The sequence below is a fragment of the Amaranthus tricolor genome, chromosome 17 (genome assembly GCF_026212465.1).
Source record: "Amaranthus tricolor cultivar Red isolate AtriRed21 chromosome 17, ASM2621246v1, whole genome shotgun sequence".
Taxonomy (NCBI): Eukaryota; Viridiplantae; Streptophyta; class Magnoliopsida; order Caryophyllales; family Amaranthaceae; genus Amaranthus; species Amaranthus tricolor.
In genome coordinates this window covers 9,315,692-9,331,981 of record NC_080063.1, presented here as the reverse complement: position 1 = coordinate 9,331,981, position 16,290 = coordinate 9,315,692, and the positions used below count along the sequence as shown (strand labels likewise).

Genomic DNA, 16,290 nt, shown 5'->3' with positions numbered 1-16,290 from the left:
TATAAAAGTCAAAAAAGGGCAAAGGTAACATGTATAATATGTTATAAGTTATTTGGGTTTTTCGTTGCAAATATAAGCAAAAGGTTGGACCTTTATTGAATAAACGTAAGGTTAGTCTTTCATCTGCAGGTGGGTACATGTTAGCCTTTTAAAAGCAATTTTTCCTTTTATTTTTAATCTATAAACTATAACATAATCATGCTAGATTTTGTTAGATTCATTTTAATACAAAGATTATATATATCAACTTTTTATAATTTTTAATTACGTACAATTAGGATATTAATGATAGAAATAATGCATTGGCAATGTGCCCAGTCAATTAAAACACTTAAACTCAATCTTTGTGCATTGTACGAGTCTCTATACTGGTAATAGTTAATTTATCTGACCTTATAATTGAACTCGATTTGACCCGATTTAAAAGATGATATACAATTATGTAAAATACAATATGAATACAAAACTCAATTTCAAACCAATCTGAAACACCTAATTTGAAATTAACTCGATAATCCGAATGAATATTTTCAGGCTCTAGAAGAGAGTAACAAATTAGAAAAGAAAAAAACAAACAAAGGAAGTATAAAAAGAGGTGAACTTTTTTAAAAAGGGGTGGGCATTGATTTGTATCACATTTAAAAAGAAAGGAGTTAGGACATTGGAGTAGATTAGAAAGGTTAGCATTGTTAGCAAGGCATAAAACAATGAGTCAACCATTGTCTATTTTCAGCGTAGGTCCAAAAGAAAGGTGGGTGAGGTGAAGATAAGTCAGTTCTTAAACGCAAAGTGCCCGTCCCCCCAAAAACACCCAAAAAGCTAAGTCCCTCTATTTCCACTTTCCATCATCCATCCAACTATAACAATCCAAAAAGCATTTCTCCAAAGCTAAATCTTCTCCGTTATCAGTTCCCTTAATCAATCATTACCATTATATTAAGTGTTTTTCACTTTCTTTTTCGTGTCTAAACCGTCTACCTTTCCTTTTTCCTTCCCCTTTTTTCTTTCCCTTCCTATCTCTTTCAAAGTTGATGTCTTTGTGTTTTTGCTTAGGGACAAAATTCATATGAACTACTTGTTCTTCTATCATTTAGAGTTTTAGCACCAGATCTATGTGACCCATGTTCTTTTTTTTTTTGATTCAACCTTTAGATAGAACACAAGATTATTGTGTGTATATTCAACTTGGGTTGTTTTTCTTTTTGTGATTCCTGAAAAGGTGGAGCTTTTCTCAAGTTTTGCACTTTTTGAGGGTTTTTTATTTTTGGGTTTTTATTTTTATTACTAATTTTCAGCTTAATCAAGAAGCTTGTTTTGATTTCTATGGGAGCTTGCTGGAGCAATCGGATCAAAGCTGAGAGTCCGCTTCACACTGGTATTTCACTTTATGCTCTTCCTTTTCTTTTTCAATTGTTTTCTTGCTGATTATTACTAAAATAGTTAATTTAAGATTTTTTTTGTGTATTTAATTATTTTTATTTGAATAGCATCATGTTTGAATTGATACTCCAATTATAGAATTCCAGATTTTTCTCTCTTGAATGTGATCAATTAAGATTAAGAATTGCATATTATCATGGTGTACCAATAGAGTGAAATAGTGACTCAAGGATCAAGGGTTTGAGTCTTAGAAGCATACCCTTGTAGAAGTGTACGGGTAAGATTTACCTAAGTTACACCCTTGTGGTGGGACCCTTCTCAGGATGCGATGGTATGCTTTGTGCGCGAGGCTGCCCTTTATAGAGTGAAATAGTGATGAATAAGTTTATTTATACATATCATCAACTCTTGTTAGCCTATGATTGGATTATGATATATGATTGGTACTATAAGCTTTATATGATTTTAGTAAGTAGACTGGTATATTACTGGTGCAGGGCTTACCTCCAAAACTGGGAGCAAGGATGGAAATGATTGGAGTAAATCGAATAGCAAATTGTCGTTGACTTCAATGCCTCAGACTCCTCGTAGCGAGGGTGAGATTTTACAGTCTTCGAATTTGAAGAACTTCAGCTTCAATGAACTGAAGACATCAACGAGAAATTTTCGACCGGATAGTGTGTTGGGAGAAGGTGGCTTTGGTGCTGTATTTAAGGGATGGATTGATGAGCGTTCACTTACTCCAACTAGACCTGGAACTGGAATGGTGATTGCTGTCAAGAGGCTTAATCAAGAAGGGCCTCAAGGTCACAGAGAGTGGTTGGTGGGTATTATATTATTGCACCGTTACACTATGTTTGGATAGGAGGAAATGGAAATGGAAGGAAACGAAGGGGAGAGAAATGTTTCCGTCATTTGGATACCAATAGGGAAAATGATGTAAATGGAGGGAGGGGAATTGGAAGGCGGAACTCCTAATTTTTCCAACATTGGAAAGATTTGGATGAAACCAATCTCCCACTTCCACCCCTGCCCTCTTTTACTTCCAAATTTGTTATCCAAACATAGTGTTATTGTCTTGCTATTGATTCAATTATGTTGTGCAAATGTCATCTTCTATCATTCTTGTAGTTATTACTTAATGAGTCTTTTTCTTTCACTAACGACCCGTTTGGTTAGCGGTACTAATTGGTGGTAATAGGAATGATTTATATTGTAAATTTATGTGATATGTATTATGTCATTATCATGGTAATGAAAGTTTATTCATAAAAAATTTTTTTTGTTTATAATTGTTCATTACTACCTAATACCACATGTTCAACTGGCAATACATTGGAATGAATTTTGTGAACAAAATAAGCTTGTTAAAGGAGAATAAATACAGTCATTAAATTTATTCGGAGATAATCTTACCAAAATTACACCAACATTCCATTACTATTCCCACCATTTAGTACCGATTACCAAACAGGCCGTAAGAGTTTTAAGGGTAGTTGAAATATGTTGTTATGTGGAAAACTAAGAGTTTAAAGGGTGGTTGAAATAGTAGTTTTTCAATAGTTTTAGAAGGAAGTGAGTGAACCTTTTGAGTTTATTTGGTTACGTTTTGGTTACAGACGGAGATTAACTATCTAGGACAATTACGACATCCAAATCTTGTGAGATTGATTGGTTATTGCTTAGAAGAGGAGCATCGGCTACTTGTTTATGAGTTCATGCCTCGTGGGAGCATGGAGAACCATCTTTTTAGAAGTGAGTTTTATATTTCCAAGAGCTATTTTCCATTGAGTACATGCTTTCTTTTATCCGTGTATGTTACTAACTTTTCCTACAAAATACTTATGAACAGGGTCTGCACATTTTCTGCCTCTTTCTTGGGGCCTAAGGATGAAGATAGCTCTTGGTGCTGCAAAGGGGCTTGCTTTTCTTCACAGTGATGAAGCAAGAGTTATTTATCGAGACTTTAAGACTTCAAATATTTTACTTGATGTGGTATGTGAATTGGTACTTGTACCTTATGATGTTACTATGTATAAAAAGGACTTTTGGTTTTACTGAATACTCGTTTGTTTCTGTGAATTAAATTTGACAGAACTACAATGCAAAACTATCAGACTTTGGGTTAGCCAGAGATGGACCATCTGGCGATAAAAGCTATGTCTCTACAAGGGTCATGGGAACACATGGGTACGCTGCACCAGAATATATTGCAACAGGTATTCTTCAACCATGGTTTTCCATGTTTCAGTAATTTCTTGTCTCTTTGGATGTTATCAGTTTAAGCATAAACTCACGCTTTAAGTGAAGCAAAACATTGGCATCACTATATGAGTTGAATGTGTTCCGAGAAATGTTCATATAAATTAAAAGCATTATATAACTGTAAAAAGAGCTTATACAACATTTTCCAAATCTTAATTCAACATTAGTGCAACTGAGAACATGTATCTCGCACAGTGTCACATGATTCACTAATTGCCTTGTGAATCGCTAATCATAAAAAGCGAATTATGGTCGGTTTTAAGCTATTTTTGAACCATTTTGAGCGAATTGCGAATCCAAAAGGCAAATCGAGTAGCGAATTATGTTTCATTGATCTCGTACCCAAGCTCTTAAGGTGTTGGAAAAACTAATTGGAAGACCAAAAGTCCAAAACCCTTCTAGGCTCGATTTGGTACTCAGTCATAAATAATGGTGGTATTGAAAATGAGTCTTAGTGTTAAGCTTCATGAAATGTGTTATGTTTTTTCTCATGGTTGATGGTAATAAAGATTTCATCCTCATACATAAATTTTTCTTTCTATTACCACGTAATACCACTCTCACAATTGGTAATTGACGAGAATAAATTTTGTAAAGAAAAAATTATTAGAGTAGGACAAGCATATGATTATAAACCTTGGCTGATGATTTTCTTAACTAAATTACATTCAATTTTCCCATTTAATACCAATAATCGAAATTTTAGGTTACTTGTTCTCCTTTTCATATTTGGAAACAAAAGTCAATCAAAACATATGTAATGGAACCAAACATTACTATTGATTTTATAAGCTTTAATAATCAAGGGTGAATGCAACAGTCTATTATTTTTTTTTTGTTAAGGTAAGGTTGCAAAAGTTCGACTCCCCAATCTTGCTTAAGCTAGAGCTATTTTTCAGAATTCAGGCCGTTTAATAACAGGACCTTCTAGTAATTTTAAAAGCAGGATGATTGTGAATCATTCTAACAGTGGTTTGTATATTTTTGTTATGCTGCTGTTTGAAATTTCGGTAGATAAGTTCTTCAATTACGAGTCAACTTATTAAAGCTTGATAATCATCATCATCATCATTATCAGTACCCAATATTATCAAAGCTTTTACTCATTTGTTATATATATTATCGGAAGATAAAATATTATGCATTGAAAAAGTTCAAATCTTTTTTCTGGTAAAAGTGAAACAAAGAGCTAAGCACATGTTTCTCATCCTGTTTTTCTAAAAAACATAAGGAGTGCCATTTTCCCGAGTGACGTTTAAACCCATTACCTTGATCAAAACGAAGAATATTTCGGGATATTAGTAAATGATTTACCAATTTAATGGGTACAATTTTGGAGTGGAAGAGGTTTGACCTATTCAGACAGTAAAAAAGTTTAATGATGAATTGTTCTTAGTTTTGTACACTCCTTGCACAGGTACAGCATACGCCGAACTTATAATCTAGATGAGTAAATGAGCAAAAAGTTATCTGAATGCATGATACACCAAGTATGTCTTTCTCAAATGTTCCGTATTTAGCGAGAAAAAAGAACTGGCTTACAATTTTCATCTTCAGAGTTTAATTCTTGGTTCATTGGCTACTTGTTCTGAGATGTATGTTTCAACAACTCGTGTTGTTTTAGCAGTTTAGCTTATCTGCTCTAGGCTTTGTGATTATCTTCACTTAGTGAGCCTTTCTTTACAAAAGACCCCCTAGGATTTTTAGTCGTTATAAGATTTGGATAACAATTTAACTTCCATGTTTTGCGAAACCGCACCGAGTAATTATTGCCTATTGTCTTTGTGTAGGTCATTTGACTCCGAAAAGTGACATCTATAGTTTTGGGGTTGTCCTCCTGGAAATGTTATCAGGTAAGCGTGTCATTGACAAGAACCGACCAAATGGTGAACAGAAGCTGGTGGAATGGGCAAAACCTTACCTGGCCAACAAACGTAAAATCCTTCGTGTTCTCGATCCACGTATAGAAGGGCAGTACTCTCTGGATCATGCCTTAAAGGTGGCTAACCTTACTTTAAAATGTCTCTCTATCGACCCCAAACTGAGACCGAATATGAGCGAAATAGTGAAAGATTTAGAGAAACTTCAGGTTTCTCCAGACTCCACAAGGAATGCAAGAGAGACTAACCAGCCTGGTCATCTCAATCGTCGAGCTGTAGGAGCTCAGTCGTGCAGGCAGGGTCTACAGAAAGTATCGGGGAGTACCATGACATATCTGAGGCCATCTCCGATTGTTGGAAAATCGTAAAAATATGTTATGTATATATTTGAATAGGAAATTGGTATAGCTGGTAATAGGATGAGAAGACTGGATCTCATGAATTGTTCTGTCGTTCGTGTATTATAAGCTGTCAAGATTAGAGCATTGTACAGGTTTTTCATGGTGTAAACTTTGTTTTGGTGTTCTTGTATGTGTAAACAATTATGTGATAAACCCTTATGATCCCTTTTCCCAACAACATAGGTGGTTTGCCTTCGTATTTCGAATTTTTTTGGGGGTTTGAGAAGGCGTTGTAGTTTAGGAGAAGTACTTATATATGCCCAAAGTGTTGGGGAATTTGCTTTGTTATAAAGGTTTATTAACATTTGGTGATTTATTTCTCGCTCTTTTATGTGTCTCCTTATGAAAATATTTGACATGTAAAGAAAATTTCACATCATTAAAATAGTGAAGAGGAAAAAATAAATCTCATTAAGTACTTGGGTGTTGGCAATTGGTTGTTAGTTGTTAGTTGTTGGTTGTTTCAATTGATTTGTTTGACCTGCTGTAAATGTTGGATGTTTTTGTTGGCTTTTAAACTAATTGAAAGAATCAGTTGTATATGAAGATGCTTGGTAAATTTTGGTTTTGGTTTGGTTGTTTATTAGAGAAAAAGTGGATCAATAAGCCAAAAGCTAACATAAAAACCAACTAGAGTAGTTTTTTTTATTTTGCCTTAAATTTTAACTTTTTAATTGGCTTAAAAGTTATTTAACAAAACATTTTCATTTGGCTATTTGACCAACTAAAAAGTAAAAAGTTAAAAGTTGCCTAAAAAGTTAATATTTAATGCTAGCATGTGAGCATCCAAAAACTCCCTCTATGCAAATAAATGCGTATTACAAGTGAAATCGTAATTGTATTTACACGAACAACACGAAATAATTATGTGATGAATTATAACGATTTACATCTCTTCCTTCTCATTTTTGTGAAAACAAATCCCGTAATAAGTGGAAGATCCTTTCATTAGTTTTAAAATTGGATAGTGGTATATAGTTTACCACTAATTCATTAATATAAGTAAACACCCATGATTCTCAAGCATCAAACATTTGATATTGTTTTATTTGGTACCATTTGGTTTGAAACAACATCCAAATAATAATCCAATCATAATTGAACAGTTTGATGTGTGTTATAATCCTTCATATAAAATTTAATTAAAGTTTTCATCTTTTCTTTAATTTATAAAAATCTTAAAATCTTACATTTAAAATATTTTTATAAAAGACTTTGTGGCTTATAATGATTAGATTTTTAAAAAGAAAAATGATGTTAAAGTTGTGCTTCGAAAAAAATAATACAAAAAGTTAATATTTCTAATAAATTAGCCCAATGTCCATTTATAGTCTCAAATTGATTACTTATAACATTATAATAGTCACTCTTAAAGTGATAACTTATCATAGGTTTCAAGTAATCACTTTTACCTTAAAGTGATCATTTACAATCATGAAAATGACCATCTGTTCCGGCTGTGGAGAGAACAATCAACACTCTCAACGAAGTTGGAGAAAATATTTTTTGGGGTTCACGATGATTATGAACTATTGGGGAGGTCATCAGTTGCTTTTCCGGTCATTACCTGCGTATTCCTGCACAAGGTAACAAACAAGGGCCGGAGAAGGGTCCTTCGGGGGCCTTCCTCCGATGATTAAATCTGTAGGAATTATAAAAGAATCATTGGTAAAGCTTTTACGGATTTTGAGCTATCTTTTTCTGAGAGAATAATACTTGGAATTCATTGTAAAAAGTCATCCTACCTTTGGTGATGCATGACATTATATATTTATAATAGTAGGCCATATGAGAGGTCTCCCCAAAACCCTAATGGCAGGCTTTTACCATAATAGAATCTTTCTTGGGACCAGTAGAAAGGAAAATAGAATATTCTGCAAGTCTACGTGGCGTATGGTGGTTTGCTGATTCTTACACCATGGTCTCTCCTCCTTGTCTTTTAGTACACCTATATGGGTAGGGTACGAGGTAGGTGTGGTGTCTTGCCTTATACAAGCATTGACAGCTTTTCTGCGCATAACTACAGTTGTCTCCTGACACGTCATCATTTCCGTTGTAACCATCCTACAGGTATTTAGGTTTTTCATTCTCTGTCAGTGTCCTTTTGATATGACCCTACCACTTCTATGAGTCCTGTCATCCTGAAACATAGCTGAAGAGTAAGTTTGGTCCTCCAGGGAGCTAAGTTGTCTTTCTCAGGGAGTTGGGACCTCTGAAGAGGTCCTGGTTGTTTCGTTCTGTCTTTCGTTCCTGGTGGTGATTGGGGTATCTCCTCTTTCAGGGTTTTGGGACTAAGGGATTGTTTCAGCACATACACCACCAATAATTTTAAAGTGAATGCTTTTTATAATTTTAAATTGATCACTTATAATATTAAAGTGATTACTTGAAAAAATAAACTAATTATATGAGCGGAAAAGTATCTCATACTTGATTGCCCTATGCCATTAATTTGGTGAATCTATTTAGCTTTGATTTCGTTGGAATTTATCTAGGGGTCAAGATTTTGTTATTATTTTATGGTTAATGTTGAAAAATATTGTTAAAATATGTTAATTTTTTTGGAGCAATGCTTGAATGAGACCGTCTTAGAATGAAAAAGATCCATATAAGAAGTTTAAATTAAAAAAATTGAGTTTCTTAATACCTAATAAAGTGTCAATTCTAATGGCCAAAGACGTATTAAACATTAAACAATTAAAAATTAGTATTTTAAATACAAAGTTGATGTTTTTATTAATTTAGTTGGACTAACTAGCTCAATCTAAAATTATCTCACCATTATATTAAGTAAGAGTTTATGGAATTTTTTTTGCTAAAATGAAGTTTTAATAGGTTTTAGAGCTACTCTTATGAGATACTATCTCTCGGTGAAATGACCTTAAATAAGGAGTATATATATTATCATAAAATATATTAGATGAACTATTTAATCAAGAATAAAGCGTGTCTCTTGGTAAAACCGTCTCATACAACAAATTGAAAATTTTCACAAATAATTAAGATAGTGTCGAGACTATTTCTATTTGGCTGACCCTATGTATATTAAGTGTATTATTAATTACTCCTGTCTCATTGTAAGATGATCTCAAATAAAACAAGTTTTTTTATTCAATTTTGGGCAATATCTCTAACGGTGAAACCCAATAAGATAAGAAAATTTGAAGAAAATAAGTTTATTTGAGAAAAAAAAAATCCTAAAAATAAGCTTCGAGAAAACTTATTTCCCGAAATAAGCGCCTTCTAGTCAAATGCTTAGTTGCGTTCGTTGTTACTTACAGCGGGTCATTACTTAAGATGAGTTACAAAAGTCAACCTAACTATTAGTAACAACGGGCCATACACGAACGAAAACTTAGATTAAGGTATACGGAAAAAGAATCGCCCGTTATCACTAGCAACGATCATATTCAAACAAAAGCTTAGAATAAGGTATATGAAAAAATAATCGCCCGCTGTTACTAACAGTGGGTCATTAACATTTAAAGTTAACGACAGTCCAAAATGTCAACAAAAGTCTACCTAATCGTCCCTGTTAGTAAGAGGCTAAGAGCGGACGATTACTTGGTTGATTTTTTTGGACTCAGTTTAAATAATCACCCGTTATTAGCAACAACGAACACAATCAAATCTTAACATTGGACTAAAACGCACTAATTTTGAGAAATAAATTTCCCCATAGCTTATTTAAAAAAAAAAATTTCGAAAAAAAGCTTATTTTTTTTTCAAATTCTCCCAAGATAAACCCGTTTAGTTGGTGAATCCAAGCCCACAATCTCTTTGTTGTATGTTCAACAAATGCTGAAAACCCTAACTTAGTTTGCTCCCTACAATCCCTAGATATATAAACCTAGCTACTCCAATCCGCCCTTGTCTCTCAATTCTTCTCACATCCCAATTCTCAAAGCAGCCGAAAACCCTGCAATCTAATTTATCACCATGGGAGAACAACTTCAGCTTAGGGGCACCATGAGAGCCCACACTGATATGGTAACAGCCATTGCAACTCCAATCGACAATAGCAACATGATTGTTACTTCTTCAAGGGACAAATCCATCATCGTTTGGGAACTCAAGGATGACAAGGCTTATTGGGTTCCCAAACGCCGTCTTACCGGTCATTCTCACTTTGTTCAAGACGTTGTTCTTTCGTCTGATGGCCAATTTGCTCTTTCTGGCAGTTGGGATGGTGAGCTGCGTCTTTGGGATCTCGCTGCTGGGACTACTGCTCGTCGTTTTGTGGGTCATACCAAGGATGTTCTTAGCGTCGCTTTTTCAATTGATAATCGTCAGATTGTTTCTGCTTCCAGGGATAAGACTATCAAGCTCTGGAATACCCTCGGTGAGCATTCTCCTTTTTTCATGCGATTCATTTGGTTTTTCATTAGGTTAAAGAATTTTCTGAATGTGTTTGAATTTTAATTATAGGTTTTTTGTGATTTGTGCCAAAAGATGTTGTTTTTGATGAGTTTTTGTTTGTTTGTTATGCATTGTAATGTAGTTTAATTTGTTTGTCTGGTGTGAATTTTAAAGTATGATTGACTAGATCCAATATTTTTGTTCTCCATTTTCTGCTCTATTTTTTTTGCTATAATAAGCTAGGGTTGATATTATGTGAATATCTGAAAAAAAGAGTATATGGGTATGTATTTTATGAAAGAAATTGATTGTTATTGCTTAAGTATGAGATTTTTAATGAATTTCTAAGAACCATGGGATTGTTAACAAGGTATTTTGTTATGTTTATGCTATTAAGAGATCTGTTTTATGTTAACGGTTGACTTGTTAATGTTAATTTCATCAACTTAATCATGTAGTTGATCTTACATATATATTTATAAAATTCTATTGAACAATGTACTATGTTTATGCTAAGGTTGATGTCTTGGTTTCAATTGAGATAAAGCTTGATATTGGATTGGATATGTAATTTAGTTTAGTATATTAAATGTATCAGGTGAGTGCAAGTACACAATCCAAGACACTGATGGTCACACTGATTGGGTTAGCTGTGTGAGGTTTAGCCCCAACAATCTGCAGCCCACTATTGTTTCATCCTCTTGGGACAAGACAGTCAAGATCTGGAACTTGACTAACTGCAAGCTCAGAGCCACCTTGGCTGGTCACAATGGCTACGTTAACACCGTAGCTGTTTCACCTGACGGTTCCTTGTGTGCTAGCGGAGGCAAAGACGGTGTTATTCTCTTGTGGGATTTGGCTGAGGGCAAGAGGCTTTACTCTCTTGATGCCGGTACTATTATCCATGCCCTTTGCTTTAGTCCGAACAGGTACTGGCTCTGTGCTGCCACCGAGAGTGGTGTCAAGATTTGGGATTTGGAAAGTAAGAGCATTGTCGAGGATTTGAAGGTTGATCTCAAGACAGAGGCTGACCATCTCGAGGGATCCGCCACCACTGCTTCAAAGAAAAAGGTAAAATTTTGCTGTATTTGGGTGATTTATTCATTGTTTGTGGTCTTTTGTTCTGTTTCAGCATGTGTTGGTGTTCTGTTTTCCACTGGTCATATTTTTGTTATTCTAGCAATTCTTAGTTTGGGAAAAAAATTATGGTTTAGGCGTTTTAGTTTGTCTGATATGCAAGTGCTTGGTCTCGGATTAATGAATATGAGCAATCCCCATGAGCGTTTTTGCATTGCACTTATGAAACTATAACTAAGTGTGTGTTTGGATGGAAGGAAATAGAGGGTAGAAAGGGGAGGGATTTGAAGGTATGAATAATCTCTTGTTTGGATGATAAAAATAGACTGAAAGGGATTCGCAGAGATGTGATTTGGAGGGATTAGAGGAATAATTTTGTTAAGATTTCAATTTCTCCACAGATTTGAAAAGAAACCTCTCATCTCCCTTCGTTTTCCTTTCTTTCCTTTTAAACAAACAAGAGCTACTTTCCTTCTATTTCTGTTCCCTTTCTTCCCCTTACCACCCCTTTCCCTTTTCCTCCCCAAAATTGTTATCCAAACTTTTAACGGAATTTAGCTAGGGCATGATCATCTGCTCTGATATGTTTCGCAGTCAAATTTTCAGCTCATTTGAATTCTCTTGTTGATTGAATCCTTCTGGTCATTTGCTATATCATGAAATCTACTTCCTAGCTAATTTATGAATGATTTACCAGGTCATCTACTGCACGAGCTTGAGCTGGAGTGCTGATGGACAAACATTGTTCAGTGGATACACAGATGGTGTTGTTAGGGTGTACGGTGTTGGGCGCTACTAGGCAGTAGTTTTTTCAGTGTTAAGGACAACGTTTAATATCTAGTAATCGTCCCGGTGATCTTAGGTTTGAATCGGGTATGTTTTCAGATTTTTGATACATGTCGGTCTTTTAAGGCCTTTTTTTGGTTGCTGATCTGTAGTAAACCTGAATTGTTCTCTTACATTCACAATTGTTGATCTTGAATGTCAGTTTCTGTTTCATCCGCAAAATGCAGCTTCTGCTCAAAATTGTATGAACAAAATGGTAGAAGTTGTCGTATCATTATATAACTGCTTGCGTATTTATGATGGAAGAAGGTTGATGACTAGCTTGCATGATTCGTAATCATGCTTGCTTGTAACTTGTAACTTGATGGATGGAAATTAAACTGGTTTTAAAAGTAGTCATTGAATCATTTTCAGATTAGGTGTTGGGTTGTCTTATCAATGCCCATACTGGTTTTTACATCATTATCAATCTATTTTCATGTTAAAATCATTTTAGTTATATTAAGTTCGGTAATTGTCGGGTTGCAGATGTTTTGAACACCTCTATTTGTTTTGTATTTCATCCCTTTTATCCTCGCATAAGTTCATTTAATGGAGTCCAATGACCAATTTCTGTTTTATCCCATTCTCTAATCCTTGAATAAAGATCATCAAATCAATTCAACGGCTAATTCCATTTCTAGATGCATCTTCAGATAAATTAGGTCATCTGGTGTTGTCCCAGCGTTCTATTTCTCTCCCCGTTGCTTGCTTCCTAACTCTACAATTTTTGATTTTGTATTAAATGGTGGTAATGAAACTGATTTGTAGTATAAATATTTATATAATATATCATGTCATTCTCATGGTAATAAAACTTTAATTATAAAAAATTTCAAATGTTAATGCATAATAATGAATTTGCGATAAAAATGAGATTGCTAAATGAGAATAATTATGACCATTAAAATTATTAAGAGATATTTTACCGAAATTATACCAATGTAATGTGTCTAGCGTAGAATAGCCAATGTGGGTTTGGTAAAATATTAGAGATACACTGTATATATTGTAAATTTCATTATAAATGTAGTTTAGTTGTGTCATATACTTCTTAATCGATATAAAACTAACTATAAATTGCAAATTTTTTAAAATTTCTACATTAATTAAAAATTTCACATGTTGGGGCTCTTTCTAGCTCTTGACTCTAGGCAAGTGCCTACATTGCTTAGGGCCTTTTCTAGTTGGATAGAATGCAGTGCTATTATCAAGAGTTATCCTAAATACTCCTTGTAGTTCCTTCCAGAATCGGCCATGAATTACATTTCCTTATATGAAACTATTGTCTTGGACACACTATGTAGTCTAAGCACTTCCCTTACATACGCATCAGCCATATGTTTTGTCTTCGATGTCACTTAAGATGGAGCAAAAGTGACAATGTTTGTGAGTTGGTCTACAATAATCTAAATAGTTATTACCTTTCCACAAATGAGGTAACCCAACATGAAATCCATACTCATTGATTCGATTCCAACTTTCACTCGGTTGTTTATAGTGGTTGTAAGTTTCTTAAGAGGCGCTGATGGAAAATCTTGAACTTTTGGCACACTAAATATCAAGCTATGAAGTTTTGAATATCCTTCATCATCCACCTAAAATATTATTTCAGATAAAAAATTATCTTGTCTTACTCCAAGTGGACAAAATACATCGTTGCATGTGTTTCATTGAGTATTTTATCAATCAACTCTGGATCTCTAGATACACGTAACGTCCCCTTTAGCATAATACTCCCATGATCCAAAATGCTAGTCCTTCAGTATGCCATTTTATATCCTTGTTTTAAATTTTGTAACTTTAGCTCCAAGTGTAAAGGTGAGAAAGTAAATGTTATGGCTAATGCTTTGTCTCTTTGGGTACTCACTTTCTATGATGGATGAAAAGATTTTGGGTTTTGTACAACTCAAGGAATATTACAAAGATGATCATGATTTTGCTAATGAGTTTCCAAAGCCATTGAAAGATTATGTTGAGCTAGAAGGTTATTTTACATGGGTAAAAAGATGTGCTATTAAGGGTGGTTTCGTGAATTATTGGTGAGATAAGCTCTTAACGGTGGATTGGCTGGTCATTTTGGTGATAACAAATTCTTGATATTGTTGGTCAGTACTTCTATTGGCCAAGGATGTTAATATAGTTATAGTGAGACATGCTACATGTCAAAAGGCAAAGGGACAATCACAAAAAGAACTTTATACTCCATTACCTATTTCAGATTTGCCTTGGAAAAGTGTAAGCATGGATTTTATTGTTAGCTTACCTCAAACTCAAAGGGGTAGAGCTAGCATAATAATTGTTGTTTGTATATTTTCTAAGGTGGCATTAAGAGAAAATGCTACATGTCATTATGGTTGTCTCATAGGTCAATTGTATTAATTTTAAAAGTACTTAATTTTAGTCCATTTGTTTAGAAATTTAAGTTTGTTATATATTTAACTTGGGTTATGGATTAGATAGAGCAATATGGTGCTGCTTGGACATCACCTAGAAGGATCCAAACTTTATTATTTATTTTAATCTTAATTTTGATCTTCTGATGTAGTAGGGGTCATTACAGGTTATTCATTTTGTTAGAAGATATAATTAGTTTAAAGCATGGTTGAAACAAATTTAGATAGCTTTATACATGTTTGAGGACTAATATAATGCTTGGTCAAGATTGTTCCCCATTTTTGGTCGATTTTTCTATTTTATGCTCTTGGTTTTTAACTTTCTTTTGTTGTTTTCCAGCTCTATTTAAAATGAGCAAATGATAAATGAATAATCAGACTTGTTTTGTGAATCAAAACCTTTATTTTCTTCTTACCTATCTTTGAGTTTTTCCAAATAAATCAAGAGTTATTTAAATATATACGGCCCACTTTGATGTTTTGAACTTCTTGCATGGTTGTGACCCGAGCTACTCATGAAGAAGTATTTGGGGGGGCGCCAAAGCTCTCCTTTTGGAAGGATCATCTTGATGTGTTGGTAATAGTCTTTTTATTGATGATATGTGGAATGACAAATGGCTTCCTATTGATGTCTCCTACAACTCTCCTGCTTCTTCTTTATTTAATGATTTGTTTTCAGTCAACAAAAGGAAATGCTATACTGTGAATCCCCCTGTAGCGAGGATGGCATGTTGATTCATTTTCTGGTGGCCCTCAAAACACGATACTTTCAATGTCAAATCGGCATATTGGCTTGGTATGTTGGGGTTTGTAATGCGGTTGGTCTAGCAGCTTATGGGGGCGTCTGAATGTGTGTTGGGATAGAGTTTGGGGAATGGAGGTGCCCCCAAAGCTTAAACATGTCTTATGGCGGGCTTGTAAAGGCTTTTTACTCGTGAATAAAACTCGCTATAATCCTTACATTGCCCCCTCTCCTATGTGCTCTCGATGTCAGGTAAAACCCAAATCAATCCCCCATGCTCTCTTTATTGTCCTAATTTTATAAAAATGTAGGATTAATACCCTTTGATGGCCCATGTTGCTGATGCCCCAAAGGACTCCTTCGAGATTCTCTTCAACTGGTTGCATCTTGCAGGAGCACTTATCAAAAGAAGATTTTCTTACTACATGTTCGCTTTTCTGGGCAGCTTGGTACTATTGCAACAAATGAATTTTTTTGATGACTCCAATTCAGACCCAGTGCCGTTAGCTGCAAACATCTTGAAGTACGTGAGAGACTATCAGTCGTACTTAGCTAAACGTCATTATGCAAGCCCAACAAGGCAATTAGTAGCCCAACGTGGTGTCGTCCCATGAATGGATGGTTCAAATGCAATTTTGATGCATATGTTCCCAACGATCTTGTAGAAACTGTTAGAAATGGTGGACGACAACAAGAGGGGGGGTGAATTGTTGTTTTAAAAAGTTTAAGTATTTTTGCGGAATTAGATTGCGGAATTGAAACTTAAACTTAATGCGAAAAAGCAAAAGGAGACAACACAATTTTACGTGGAAACCTTCTAGGCCTAAATAGAAGGAAAAACCATGACCCCTCGAGATTTCAAAATTCTTCAATATGATTTAGGCAATTAGTCACAATTACATAAAACAAATAAACATAACTAGGCCAACTTCTCTTTCTCTTTCTCCTTCTCCTTCTCTTTCTCC

General features: G+C 34.5%; 2 protein-coding genes across 2 annotated transcripts; both read left to right on the top strand.

Moving 5' to 3' along the window:
- The first annotated feature begins 726 nt into the window (after window positions 1–726).
- Window positions 727–6,238, top strand: LOC130803493 (receptor-like cytoplasmic kinase 176). The gene is made up of 7 exons (XM_057667608.1): window positions 727–1,219; window positions 1,296–1,375; window positions 1,878–2,203; window positions 3,000–3,135; window positions 3,233–3,375; window positions 3,476–3,599; window positions 5,436–6,238. The coding sequence occupies exons 2-7, from the start codon at window positions 1,324–1,326 to the stop codon at window positions 5,891–5,893; spliced, it is 1,239 nt and encodes a 412-aa protein (XP_057523591.1). The 5' UTR covers window positions 727–1,219; window positions 1,296–1,323; the 3' UTR covers window positions 5,894–6,238.
- A 3,454-nt stretch (window positions 6,239–9,692) lies between these two features.
- Window positions 9,693–12,370, top strand: LOC130803494 (guanine nucleotide-binding protein subunit beta-like protein). Its single transcript, XM_057667609.1, has 3 exons — window positions 9,693–10,268; window positions 10,884–11,356; window positions 12,060–12,370. The coding sequence occupies exons 1-3, from the start codon at window positions 9,866–9,868 to the stop codon at window positions 12,159–12,161; spliced, it is 978 nt and encodes a 325-aa protein (XP_057523592.1). The 5' UTR covers window positions 9,693–9,865; the 3' UTR covers window positions 12,162–12,370.
- Window positions 12,371–16,290: the final 3,920 nt, after the last annotated feature.